This window comes from Hemiscyllium ocellatum, chromosome 24 (genome assembly GCF_020745735.1).
Source record: "Hemiscyllium ocellatum isolate sHemOce1 chromosome 24, sHemOce1.pat.X.cur, whole genome shotgun sequence".
In the NCBI taxonomy this organism is placed as follows: domain Eukaryota; kingdom Metazoa; phylum Chordata; class Chondrichthyes; order Orectolobiformes; family Hemiscylliidae; genus Hemiscyllium; species Hemiscyllium ocellatum.
The window spans coordinates 29,867,395-29,882,141 of NC_083424.1; the positions used below are offsets into that span (position 1 = coordinate 29,867,395).

Consider the following 14,747-nt stretch of genomic DNA (forward strand, 5'->3'; position numbering starts at 1 on the left):
TACCTTCACTGACGATGAATCTTTTGGCTTAAGGACACGGAGGTCACAGCATCACCACATGAGCACTCTGGATTCTCTCCTTGTCTGGGTATCCAGACAAATGTTGGCCACCATAGCACCCATTTTGGTTCTCTGCTTTCTCCTATAAGACAGAGGGTGGATTTCATGAGATGAAAATGGCTGGCAGAAAAGATGGTGAGATGCCCTGAATGAGTAGAATGAATAGAGGGCACTAAGGATTAGTAGATTTGGAGGAGAGGTGAGTGAATTTCAATGGAAGAATATGCTATATGTAATAGTGAGATGGTGAGAGGTAGCAGATTGAAGTTGGCACTTATGCTGATGGAGTGCAGAAGGTCATTAGTCTGATTCCTTCATTACTCTGCATTCCTCCAGATTGTGGACAAGACACTGGCCCAGTTGGCACCTTCAGACCAGGCTGGCAGTGTCTGGTGCTGTGATTTCCCCTGGTGGTCCCAGGAAAAGAAGACAGCACTCTCCACCATCCTGTCCACAGATCCCTGTCTGCGAAGTCGAGTGTCAATTTGCCTCTATTAGCCATTTGCTTTGTTAATTCTTGCATGCTGGAACTGTGAAGGTCAATTCGCCGCTTGCAGTTTTTGAACTGGTTTGCAGCTGGGCTTTAAATATGACACTGGCATGTGAATGCCAGAAGATCCTGAACACTGGTGAGCACTTTGTCATTGTTGAGCACATGAGAGTGGCACTGTGAATGAGTGGTGCAAACTTAAGGTGAGCGCCATAAAAGTGCACGAGAAAACTTGCTAAAGTTCACAAAGAGAAACCTTCTATGAAACTCCGTGATACTGACGTTTTGCCAAATTTTGGGAAATGTTTTCTCCATGGATTGAAATCCTCCTGCACAATTTGAGCACATGACTTAGATTGGCAATTCAGTACATTTCTGAAAGTGCGGCATTATCAGTGGTGGCATTATATGACTGAACCATACAGTTAATAAAAATTATAATTGTTTCGAAGAGCAAAAAGCTCTGATTAGCTGTCATTTATTGCTAATTTAAAGATGTCATCAGATTAAGTAGACAAGTACCTAATTTGTTGGTTATAGGACCTTTGCTGTTTGTAAGTTGGTTGCTACGTTTGCCTCGATAGTAATAATGTCATAGTATTATTTACTGTAAAACCAAAAGTTGTGAATATATTTGACCATTAAAAGCACACTAATGTATTTATTATTTTGTTTAATTATGTTTGTTATTTTTTAAACACTGCTCATACCATTAATTTTCTGGTTTTATGGGTGCCCTGTTTAATCTTTGTGTCAATGCTTTCCAAGACGTAGTCAATTGTTAAATATGTTTAGTTAAAGTAATTTTCCCATCCATCTACACTTAACCCCTCTGTTAACAGCTTTCTGTTGACATGATGACCTTTTAAGATAAAACATTTTTAAAATCGCATAAATATATACATAGAGATGTGTGTCTACAGAAAGTCTGTTCTAATATACAAACAGCAAATGATTAAGTGCATGGAGGAATGTGTTTATTTTGACTTTGTCATCTAACTTTAATTTTTCAGTGCAATGAATACCTTAGCAGAAAAATATTAACACTTGTTTTGTACAGTGTTTAAAATGTTCCTCATACCATTTCATTTTCTGATCCTAAAGGTGTCCTATTTTACTTGACCTTGACCTTATTGGCATTGCAAAGCAATATGTACAGCTGGAGTTGTTGCCCTTTGCTCTGGGTTGTCTGCTGCTTATCCCTTATTCTGAGAAAAGGCAACAGCAAATACAGGTAGGTGGCTTTTGATGCAATGAGCATGAGCACCTTGCAGTGCATTTGTTTTCCAGTATAAGCAATTAAACTACAGGGTATATCTGTATGGCAATGTATTAACTTAGATTATAATTATTAAGTAACAAACAATTTGTTTCTATTAAATTAAGTGTAGTATTTAACATTCTTCTAAGAGTATGTGTATCTGTATACCACGTGAATTTCTATTTTAAAAGATGGCTAACCACCACCTTCTGAAAGTCAGTAGGAATGTACAATGAATGTTGGCCTTGGCTGCGATGCTCCCATGAACAATTTTTGAAATAAGAAGTAAATGTTTAATATTGATTTTTTTTTTGTTGCAGGGATTCCTTTTGTCGGCTGATCCTGTTACCCTTTTGCAACAAGCTATCGATCACATGACAACAGGAGAGGTGGCAGGGTATGCATCCAAGGTAAAATGGCCTATTACACAAACAAAAACAAAATGCTAAAACACTGAAAATATTGCATCTGTGGAGAGAAAAAAATTAGTTAATATTTTAAGAATTATCCTTAAGACCTGAAAAATAAGAACACTTAAATGTATTTAGCTTGCTGGACACATAGTCAGAATACAAGTATTATTTTTTGGCTACTAACAATATTAGTAGCAGCACGTTGCCTCACAGCACCAGGGACTCAGGTTCGATTCCAGCCTCGATGACTGTCTGTGCACATTCTCCCTGCGTCTGTGTAGGTTTGCTCCCACAATCCATCCAGGTGAATTGGCCATGCTAAATTGCCCATAGAGTAAGGTGCATTAGTCAGAGGGACATGGGTCTGGGTGGGTTACTCTTCAGAGGGTCAGTGTAGACTTGGTGGGCCAAAGGGCCTGTTTCCACACTGTAGTCTAATCTAATGTTAATAAGGTAGTTTATTGTCCATTATGAGCTTTGAAAAATGTGAAAATCTCTTGATGCTGGGCTGATGATGGAGGTAAAAGCTAAAGCTTTAGTCCAAGACATTAGTTGCAAACAGCCATACAAACTTGAATAGCACTAGCAAGTGTAACTCTGGCGTGACCAAATCGTTACAATGCTGAAGCTAAGGTTAAAAATCACAGTTACACATTAGTGAAACATTAGAAAAAAATTTTAATTAAACTTTGCAACAACATAAGGAGCCTGTGACTAATTGACTGTGTTCTTGAGCATCTTACTAATTCACCAAGGTGCTTTTCATTCTACCCTCTGAAAGATAATATGATGGGCCATTATTACCATTTCTTTATTGATATGTCATACATATTTTTGTAATAGCATTAGTGGAAGCTGGAGTACCAAGTACGTAGGGTTCTGGTTTGCAATCTGTTATCTCCTGATTTTTAAGTGATTTGAATCATCCCCCAGATCCCTGGTTGTTGACACTGAACTTATTTAGGTAATTTGAAATGAAGAAAGCATAGACAGATGTTTTGGGGCAAAACAATCCCTGCATTTATTTACAATACAAAAGGTAAGTATAATACAAGAAATACAGGTAAATGCAATCAACAGTGAAATTGACACAATCAACTATACAGAGAGCAGCAATACTATGAAATAAACGTTAGCTCGATTAAACGCTATTAGGACCTAAAAACAAGTCTTAATTAAAAAATATGTAATCAGGCTTCCTACCCTTGGGGTCCCAATGCACTGTCACCACCTGCCTTCTCCTCCCTGCTAGGTTGGAAACTTTGGGGTCTTGGGAGTTTCAGCTCACCACTGAGGAAAATGCAGTTTTAAAGTGCATCTGGTTGCTGAGGTTCTTGCCGTCAGTTTTATTTTGGCTTGGAACAGGCCCATGTCTGGAAACACTTGTTCGAATAGTGCTTGGTTGGCTTCCCACCTCTCAGATGTCCTTTGTTCCAGTGATGCTCCTCTGTTCAGCTTCTGTTGTCTTGGTTCTGAAGCTACTTGTTGGGGGTGGAAGCCTGTGGGGTAGCTTGTGGAAAAAAATGACTCTCTCCCAGGTGAGATTGGGCTGGCAGTTTTCTGACTAAGAGTCCCATTATCTCCCTTCAAATCAAGCTGTCCATTGCGCTTGTGCTGTTGCCTTTTGACCAGTTGGCTTCCTGATAGTTAAGAGGATGTGTGAAAGTATTTTGATTGAAGTTGAATGTTTAGTACCTGTGTAGACTCCATACTGCCTGTACCAGTTAGCCTGTGAAAGTTAGTTTCGGTTTAGAGTGTTAGCTTTGGTTGATTGTTCTGTTAGGTTGGAGTTGTAAATTAGAATTTCAGACTGAACAATGGTCCTAGACAGAAATTTCTGTGTTTGTGTATTTTGCCCAGAGCTCAGCTTAACTGTCCCCCTTTTAAAAGTTTTGAAAAGTCCAGGGCTTTGGTCCAGTATTTTAGACAAAGGGGATTTTTGCTCAATTCTGCAAGTATAGTGTATAGCTAGCTCTACGTTTGGTTTTAAATTAAACATTTTAAAATAAAACTATTCACTAGAACTGAGATGTTAATTGACTTAAGTATTTGGCTATGCTAAAGAATTGCATTTCATACTTGTGAGGCAAAAGTAACATGTTCATTAGTTTGCTTTAAGAATATGCCAGTCAAACCATTTTTAAAAAGTGTTAATATCCCATAAAATTTTATTTTAATCTCTGAAGATTAAAGACTTGGCATTGGAAAGAATTGCAGACAAAAAACAGTATGAGAAGCTTATTGGGACAAAGCTATTTCCTTTACTGAAGCAACACATGATTGACAACAAACAAGTGGAAGAATTAGCACATTACCTTATAGATAGGAGCTGGTAAGTTTTATTTGAAAAGAAGCAGCATTTATAACTACATTTTCAAAACATTTGAAATTTGTTTATTATATCTGACACATCAGCAATGTTGCAAATACTTATTTGGTATTTTATTGTGCCTGTCTTGCAGAGTGTTTTTTAATCTAAATGTGACTAATGTTCTAGAAATTACTTTCTATTTTTGGGGAAGTTCAGAGTCAGTCAATTTAAAGACAATCACTCCAATTCTACAATGTAGAATTGTAGAACTTCAGAGCTGACCATAATTATTTGGTCTGTTGTACTTGTATTAAGTTCTCTGAAAGAACTATTCACAGTGCCAATCTCCCTGCTTTCTCCGGACTTGAAAACAGAAATTCTTTCTTTTTCGTTTTTGAAAGCTGTTATAGATTATGCCTCTGCTAACATTAATGGTGGGGCATTCTTTATTCTAATAATAATCCTTTTGCTGAAATGATCAGAATTGTCTTAATATCTTCCTTTGTTCTTTGACAATGATTTTTATCTTTACATCTGTGAGTTTCCATTGCATTGACCAGTAACAGTAAATGTTCCCACTTACCTTAGCAGAATGTTTAAAAAGTAATTTTGTGTATTTTGATTGGATTTTTTGACTTTCATTGTTGTAACGGAGTGTTTCAGCTTCTCTAATATTTCCATGTTACTCAAACCTCTGAATTCTTACAAGATACAACTACTCAATGTAAATAGCTTCTCCTGGGAGGCCTTGCAAGTGAAGGATATTCAGAATTATCAGTACTATAGCAAATTGATATACAGATTTGTGCCTATGTCTACACAGTGCTTCAGTTCAATATTTCATGATGTAGAGCAATGACTATAAAGTAGATCATTATTATTGAGTGCACTGACAACCTAAAGAGTTGAAATCTCATTAAAATGTGTGCGTGGGAAAGTCGTGATGAGGCAAGCATTAGAAAACCTCTCTTGTGATGAAGTGCATAGTTTTCACTCTTAAGCTGCAGTACTCTTCATATGCATAATTACAGCCTTGGATCTGTGCAGAAACATCCGGATTTATGTAAATACTTGAATTCAAAAATCTTTGGCTTTTTTGGATTGGTAGTGATAGTTCCTGTATTGTCCAATATTCAAAAATAAGTTTAAACATGTATGAAGAGGAGGGATAGGCAATGTAAAGAAACATGGATTAAGGTGATATTTGGGGGAACTCAGCAGAAAGGAGCAAGGCATTAGGGAACAGTTGTTTCATGAAATTAAACTGTTTAATGTACTTGGACATTATTTAAACTTTCTGAAAGCACAGAAGACTGAACAGTATTGTTACAGCAAACTAAAAGTGAAACATGAGCTCTGAATATGAACATCCTCCAGTGGTTGTCATACACACTAAAGAACTTGTTATTTGTGTAATTTTATTCTGTTTTACTATTTTCTAAAATTAAGCCTTGCTAAAATGTGTTTTGTATTCAGATTCGTTAAGGAATGTCTACCACGGTCTAATTATTTCCTTCATTATGGAAACAATTATGTTAGAGCTGGACTTTTTTGGTATTTTCAGGGTCCAAAAGATGATAGATTAACCACAGGAACAGAAATACTCTGGGCTAAGGCTAAAGGAATCATAAGACATTGTCTGTGTTTGAAAGTATCTGCGCTAATCATCTGATTTAAGACTATGGGAAAAAATACCAGATAAATCTTGCTCCAGTTCTGCTGTTTAGGTTGCAATTTTGATGTGTTTAAGTTGGTGTTGAAGACATCTGCAAGTCAATAAATGTTTTAGTGTATATTGTCACTACAATCCTGGATGGTGTACCAGTGACACATAAGAATGCTAAAAAAATTCCACTAAAAATGTCTGCACTACATTCTCCAGATTCAGTGAAATGACATTTGAATAAGCAAGAAGCCAGTTCTACAGACATTCAGACAAAACTCCTTCAAAACAAACTCTGAAAGATTGGAATAAAAGCCAGATGTTGGAGAAGCATAGCAAGTCTGGGAATGTCTGTGGAGAGAGAAACAGAATTAATGGTTTGAGTCCTGCGTGACTGTTCTTTGAACCTGCTGGGTTTCTCTAGCACTTCCTCTTTATTTTGTATTTCCACCATCCGCACTATTTTTGTTTTATGTGATAGACTAGACAATGCGTCCATCTGAAGAGCATCTGCTGTGCCAAGTCCTGTTCTCTCAACTATCAAATGGCCTGCATTTTAGAGGAGGACAAACAAAATGTCACGCAGTTAGGCCACTGTTGGAATATTGCATGTAATTCTGCTCTCTTTCTTATCAAAAAGATATTGTGAAACTTGAAAGGATTCAGAAAAGATTTACAAGGATGTTGCCAGGGTTGGAGGATTTGAGCTGTAGGGAGAGGCTGAACAGGCTAGGCTGTTTTCCCTGGAGCATCGGAGGCTGAGAGGTCACCTTATAGAGGTTTGCAAAGTTATGAGGGGCATGGATAGGGTAAATAGGCAAAGTCTTTTCCCTGAGGTCGGGGAGTCCAGAACTAGAGGGCATAGGTTTAGGGTGAGAGGGGAAAGATAAAAAAGAGACCTAAGGGGCAACTGTTTCACACAGAGGGTGGAACGGGTATGGAATGAGCTGCCAGAGGAAGTGGTGGAGACTGGTATAATTGCAACATTTAAGAGGCATTTGGATGGGTATATGAATAGGAAGGGTTTGGAGGGAAATGGGCCGGGAGCCGGCAGGTGGGACTAGATTGGATTGGGATATCTGATTGGCATGGACGGTTTGGACCAAAGGGTCTGTTTCCATGCTGTACAACTCTATGACTCTAAGTACTCTAATACTCACCCTGAAGTGCATTGATACTGACATTGACATTACTGTCTGAGAGGAGCTTACTAACAAGCATTCAAAATGTCAACAACTTGTCCATCAAAATGCATCATGCTCTTGAGTCCAAATGCCTCAAAGATGAGACACAACAATGTCAGAAAAGAATAGATCAAGAAGTACAAATCCCGAACTCTGGACCCCAGTACCTCAAGAGGTGGTCTTGCCAAAGCTCTTCAGGTTAAGAATTGGCCGTTCAGGCACATGAAAACCCACAGCAGCACGGTGGCTCAATGGTTAGCACTGCTGCTTCACAGCGCCAGGGCCTGGGTTTGATTAAGCCCGGGTGACTGTCTGCGTGGAGTTTGCATATTCTCCATGTTTGCGTGGGTTTCCTCCGAGTGCTCCAGTTTCTTCTCACAGTCCAAAGGTGTACAGTTAAGGTGAACTGCTCATGCTAAATTGTCCATAATGTTCAGGGATATGCAGGTTAGGTGCATTAGTCAGGGAACTGTAGAGTAATAGGGTTGGGGAATGGGTCCGGTGGGATACTGTGCAGAGGTTCGGTGTGGACTTGTTGGGCCAAAAACATCCTGTTTCCACACTGTAGGGATTCTATTCTATTCTAAACTCATCACCCTAAGTGGATGTCCTCAAATTGATGGACAACCAGTGATGACGATATTAATTCTTGCCTGCACCAAATAAAATGATAGCTATGATATAACCAACACCCATTGGGTTAAATATTGAATTGAACCAAGTAGAGTAATTTTAGCAGTACATTATTTTTGACCTTCAGCTGAAATAACTAAGTTTCTTGGTAGCTTTAAGGGTTTGTTTGATGGGTGCTCTATGTCTTGGGAGGAACTTTCCACTTTCCTGAGATTTGCCACTTACTTGTTTCATGGTGTAGATCAATGATTACAAAGTAAATTTTCTCTATTATTGAATGCACTGACAACCTAATAGGTTGAGATATCCTGACTAGGCAAGCATTGAAACATGTCTCTCTGCTTTAGAGTGCATAATAAAGTGAATAGGGGCAATGGTACATGAAACTAGACAGTAATGGGACAGATGAACTTATTCTTGCCTTTCTTTTCCTAAATCTGTTTGAGGTTGAGCCAGCTTTGATGCTGCAATAAGTTTTCTCAGTGCTACAATGGTAAACAAAAAATAGAATATTTGAATAAAAGACTCAATAACGCAATTTCGCCATTCTGAATAATCAGAATGGATACATGAAAGGATGTGTCTTTCTAATTAGATTTACAAGTGTTGATTTTTCTTCATTAATATTTTGACTTGCAAGTAATTCAGGTTTACTTTTGCAGCCTAGATGATACTATCTCTGTGGTAACTGAATATCTAAGGTATGAAGGAAGATCCATCAAACCAAACCTTTCTCCAGCTGAAATTATAAAGGTAAAACATATTTTAGAACAAGTCGATTTTGACAATATTTTTCTCACAAAGATTACAAAATGAACTTCTTGCAGAATAATCACTCTTAGGTTGTACAACACTGACGTAAAATAGATTCAGTTAAATCAAAGAATGAAATGGATATTGAGGGTATCCTTGTAGAAATAATATCTGTATTAGAAATTTTTTATAAAAGACATTGTGAAATTAGGTACTCCAGAGTCAAGAGGCACAGTTTTGTCTCTTTTTTTGCAAATTTATGAAGTTCTCAGTCTCATTTGTTTTTATGAAGCATCACATGGAGTTCAGGCACTACTTTATAACAAAGATTAAATGTTGGTGTTGATTCGGAGGGATGGTGGTCACTTGTCCTCAGCAACTGTACACTTCCAATTAGCAATTGGAGACCGGTGTTTGTAGGGGCCTGTGCTGAGTCACTTCTTAGAGTCATAGGATCTCTTTCTGTGCTGTACATCTCTATGTTCAAACTTATCCATGCCGACCAGATATCCTGAACTATTCTAGTCCAGTGTGCCAGCACTTGGCCTATATCCCTCTAAAACCTTCTTATTCATAAACCCATCCATGTGTTTTTTAAACATTGGCATTGTACCTGCCTCTACCGCTTCCACACACTCCCCACCCTCTGCGTGAAAAAGTTACCACTTAGCTCCCGTTTAAATTTTTCCCCTCTCACCCTAAACCTATGCCCTCTAGTTCTGGACTCCCCCACCCCAGGGAAAATACCATGTCTATTTACCCTGTCCATGCCCCTCATAATTTTATAAACCTCTATAAGGTCACCACTCAGTCTCTGATGCTCCAGGGAAAACAGCCCCACTCAATAGAGCCTCTCCCTGTAGCCCAAATCGTCCAACCCTGGCAACATCTTGTAAATCTTTTCTGAACCCTTTCAAGTTTCAATACAGTCTTCCAATTGGGAAGGAGACCAGAACTGCACACAATATTCCAAAAGTAGCCCAATCAATGTCCTGTACAACTGCAACATGACCTCCCAACTCCTATACTCTGACCAATGAAGGAAAGCACACCAAACTGTCTATCTCCGTCCCCAATTCCAAGGAACTATGAACCTGCACTCGCAAGGTCTCTTTGTTCAGCAACACTACCCTGGACCTTACCATTAAGAGTATAGATCCTGCCCTGGATTGCCTTTCTAAAATGCAGCACCTCACATTTATCGAAATTAAATTCCATCTGCCACTCCTCAGCCCATTGTCCCATCTGATCAAGATCCCGTTGACTTCTTTGCTGTCCACTACACCTCCAGTTTTTGAGGGTTTTATATCTTGATATAGGAAATGTGATGAGACATCTTGCCTATTGTACAAAGCACTATGTAATGGTTGAGTTTCACTGGACAGGTTGGCTTTGCTCTGATCTGAACTAACTTAGCTGATCCCTGGCTGACAAACTGAGGGGAGTAGTTCACCTCAACGTTAAAATGCTTTGAGAAAGATAAAATTTATCCAGGATTCCTACCCCAAGAACAATGCAAGTGTGCATACAGCTTTATATACATACAAAGGAGGAGGATACGTTCAGATTCAGCTGTGATGCTCTCCATAACTAAATTGATGGTAAGAGCAGTCTTTCTGCTGCTATGACCTGTAACTAACAGACTGATTAGAAAGCTGGGCAACCCATCTTTAGAAATCCCTCCATGGTGTGGACTGTCAAATCACAGAAGCTGTTAATCAACCTGGATGTAATATTAAGTGTGAGGATAGTTTACCTCCTGCATCCACGCAGTCCTTACCTTGAGAAAGCTGATGGGTGATCCAGCCCTCAGGAAATCTGTCCAATAGCAGTAAAAGTTTTGCAATTGATAAATAGTATGCCTCTTGGACTTATTATCTGATTTCAAGCTTCAATTTTCCTTCTTGGTTTCCATCCTCCCACCCAACCAACCTTGTGATTTCAGTTAAAGCTGGAGATAGGTTTTGTTTGGGAAACAGGTTTCTGAAACCAAGTTCACTGGATCCAAAACTGCCAGATTTTTTCCCCAATTTCAGTTTTACACAACTGACCATGCTGTTAGTTGATCAGAAAATTTCTTGAAAGTACCTACCTTCTGTTTATTTTTGTTTTAAAATCTAAACCTGTTGCATAAATTTGACTCTTATTCTTTTACTTCCTCCAGGAATTTCTTCAGGAACAGAAGTAGAACGACTAGTCAACATGCTACCATAATAAGAATATTTTTTTGTCTTCCTATGGAAAGATATCTTTATGGAAAGTTATATCAGCATTCTGCCATTTATTATTTAATCATTCTTGCGTATGTTCTAATATTAAATATGTATGCATTAGCTTTCTTCTAAATAGTTTCACTTCTGGGAAAAAAATAAAGGTTGTGAAAGGTAAATGTCATAGCCCTCCAACCGGCATGGGCTGGATTTCCAATGAGTCTGAAATTGATCTGTCTGTACTAAGTTTAATGCTCCGAGCTAGGTGCCATTATAGATAATGTTCTTCATTTCCAACCAAGGGAAGGGAAAATCAACAAGGTTCCTGTTTCTATTTGCTATCCGATTATTTTCTAGTGACCAAGTCCTCTTGAGGCAAAGTTAGTGTTGATTAGTGCTGCCTATAATCACATAGGCTACATACACCCTTTTGGAGGTGCATGCAGAATTACCACCTGGATAATGTACCTGATGACATCTGACACGTGTAGAGCATAAACCTCTTTCCAAAATTGGCATCTTGAGGAGTTAATGCACTTGTGTTCCACAACCCAATTACTGTTTATCTAACAGTTTTAGAGCTGCATAACTGCACAGCTACCAACTTTCCGAAAATCATTTGTGCATGCAAACTGTCAACTTAAATTGCTCCCGATCTGCAGTGTATCTATTTGACAATATAGTTGGTCAGCCATGTGCAAACTTTGAAAAGTACATTACCTATTAAGTGGAAAATAACTCCAGAAATGTTTCACTTTGTCTCTGCAGGTTATCCAGATCATGATTATCCAGCACTCAAACCGTTTATCTTTCTGAAACATTTTAAGACCAGTGAAATAGAAAAATAATAGAAAAAAAATTAAGATATTGAAAACTAACTTCCTTTTTCTTTTTTTCACAATAAAAATTGAATGCACTCAAAACAAGTTACAGTGTTAAAATGTACTTTTACTGTTATCATTTGTATTTTGAAGTAATTTGCAATGGCAACTGTACAATGTTAAACGATTAAAGAAAAAAATACATTTTATTAGCTTTTTCTGGCATTCTGGCTGTTCGATTGATGATCAATGGAGTTTTTAATTTTAAAGATTTTATGTTGAAAATGAAAATGCACACGTTCTCAACTCAAGGTATATTACAGAAACATGCAATATTTCAAATTTCACACATTTGTACTTTCAAATAATGTGGTTCTTGACTGGCAGTAGCAAGTCCCACAAGCTCGCACAGTATGCTGGCAAGAGAAAAAGCTGGCGCAAATCTACAAGGGTCGGCAGGGCAGAGGTAAAGTGTACGTTTGAGACTGTAGCCTACAATCCGACAGTTGTTTCCAGCTTCAATTTCCTGCTGCACTGTCCAATGTTCCACAGATTCTACATTCTCGGCTTGGTATGATGTTCATTGCAGCCTTCCTGGTAAATGAGAAATGCTTGTTGTTTTTGTATTGCATAAGTTTTTTTTAAAAACCATGTCATCCTACTTAAATTCAGATTGATTATTCATGCTAAATCAGTTGAAGCTCTTGTTTGGCCCATTTTATTTTTTTTCTTATCTAAACTTTTAGCTGTTGGTTTCAGAAGTGTAAGATATATTTCCAGTCTTTTTAGTCATTTCCATCTTACTCATCCTTAGGTGAGTAACATTTTAAAACTTTGAACTTGAAAAGTAGACAATTGGACCAAGCATGCTGTTAATATAAGTGACACAGTGTAATATAAAATCCCTCAACAGCAGCCTTGTAAGCCACAATATCGTCAAACTTGTTTGATTTGTGTTTATCATTAAAATTAGGTAAAAACAAGGACTGCAGATGCTGGAAACCAGAGTGTAGATTAAAGTGGTGCTGGAAAAGCACAGCAGGTCAGGCAGCATCCGAGGAGCAGGAAAATCGACGTTTCACGCAAAAGCCCTTCATCAGGAATACAGGCAGGGTGTCTGCAGGGTGGAGAGATAAATTTGTGGGGGGGGGGGGGGGGGGGAGGAGAGAGAAAGTAGCATAGTGTACAATAGGTGAATGGGGGTGGGGATGGAGGTGGTAGGTCAGAGAGAAGGGTGGGGTTACAATTAGGCTGCTGCTGTTACTGGGTAAGAAACAGTATGAATACTATTATACAAGAGTTTTCACAATACGTACAGCCTTTTTATATTTTTCTCTAGTTTCACTGTGTTTGTGCTGAAGTTTTGAAATGATCGAGAATGTGCAGAACAGAATAATACAAAGTGGTGTTACAAACTCAACAACAAAAAATACATCATGCCAAGTTGCAGCAACATTAAAAGACTCATATCAATGGAAGCTCTCACAATATGTAAGGTTCTGCTGCTCAAACACGTGCCTTTCAAACAGAAGGTACGAAATCATTAATAGCATTAGAGTCCATGTAAAAGATACGCCCACTATAGCTTAACTTTGTGACACAGAATTGCATTTATGGTGAAGTTGGACAACTTTAAAATAACGATCCATTGCCATGAGGGTGAAGAAGGCAATACTGCCTGCACGATTCAACGGCACCATAAATAACACACGACAGGCGATATCTCTCAGGATCCAGTCCTTTTTGTTTACACAGTGAGCCAAACGAAATGGTAGGCAACACATCGAGAAAATCTGCTATTGTCAGATTAAACAAGGAGATCGTAATCAATTTCCAAGGTTTCATCCGAAAGCTAAAGATCCACAACACAACAGCATTGCCGATTGATTCTAGAATGAATTCTACCAACAGCGACGGTATGAAAATATTGACCAGCGTCGTTTCGTTAAATTCAAACGAAATATTCATCGTTGCACTGTTGTCTCGAGAATGATGTTTTGATGTTTAATGCTGCGATGAAGTCGCCGATATGATATGTATAGTTTTGCTGTCTCGTCAGTTCTTTTTGTGAGACGTGATGCACATTAAAACATTTCACAATTTTGAAATAGTAATATTCATGGTACTTCAATTCCAGTTACTTTAAGAGTCCTTTTTGTTTAAAGAGTTTGTAACTGGGACATTATTGTTGATATCATTTTATGTGCTGGGTCATTGAAGAAAATCGATGGGATTACATTATTCTTTCTACAACTGAGTCTCTGGATCTGTATTTTACTGGAACTGTAACCTAACTAGGATATTGCATAAATTCGTGATTTTTTTTGTTTCAATATTTATTGCAAAAAAACTCCAACATTTCAATGAACCTTTTATGACATTTTCCACATGCAAACCCACCTTTTTAAAGATCCGTGTGCCCTAAATCTTTGTTCTTTCACTCTTGAGAATCTTTGACTTTTCAAACCCACATTTTGGAAGAAATGGTAGTGTCACTGGAATAATTAACCTGACGCCAGTTTAATGCTGTGCTGACATGGGTTCAAATCCCACCAGAAGTTTGTACATCAGCTTGTTGACCTACAAAGGGCAAGTGTCTTATATTCATTGGTTAGAATGAATTGAAATGGGGTGAACAACAGCTCCTCAAAAATATCAATGCAATTTCAGAGGGACACGAAGCTGTCCTTACCTAACACCTCAGCCAGCATAAGGAGACAAAACAGAATACTGCTGAAAGCAGACAAGACACTGCCACCTCCAACTGTAGAGATAGTTGCATTTGTTCTCTGGGATTTGTAAACTGCTCTCATCTACTATAGTAATCCATTTAGCTTATTAAGTTTTGCTTTTTAACAAACGTAAAGAGTTACTTTTAAGTAAGATTACTTACGCATTCTTATCCACCACTTTTAAACAACCTGTCAAGATGAAACCTAAAACTTGCA

At 38.2% G+C, this 14,747-nt stretch overlaps 1 protein-coding gene and 1 pseudogene across 1 annotated transcript in view; one reads left to right on the forward strand and one right to left on the reverse strand.

The window, feature by feature from the left end:
* Positions 1-11,896, forward strand: part of kntc1 (kinetochore associated 1) — a 152,923-nt gene extending 141,027 nt beyond the window's left edge. Inside the window, exons 60-64 of the mRNA XM_060843653.1 lie at positions 1,655-1,784; positions 2,132-2,221; positions 4,411-4,556; positions 8,678-8,768; positions 10,933-11,896. Of these exons, the coding sequence (XP_060699636.1) occupies positions 1,655-1,784; positions 2,132-2,221; positions 4,411-4,556; positions 8,678-8,768; positions 10,933-10,956 (481 nt within the window). The 3' untranslated portion in view covers positions 10,957-11,896. The remainder of the gene's footprint in view (positions 1-1,654; positions 1,785-2,131; positions 2,222-4,410; positions 4,557-8,677; positions 8,769-10,932) is intronic.
* Positions 11,897-13,088: 1,192 nt separating this feature from the next.
* LOC132827460 (hydroxycarboxylic acid receptor 1-like) lies at positions 13,089-13,767 on the reverse strand (annotated as a pseudogene).
* Between the last annotated feature and the right edge of the window lie 980 nt (positions 13,768-14,747).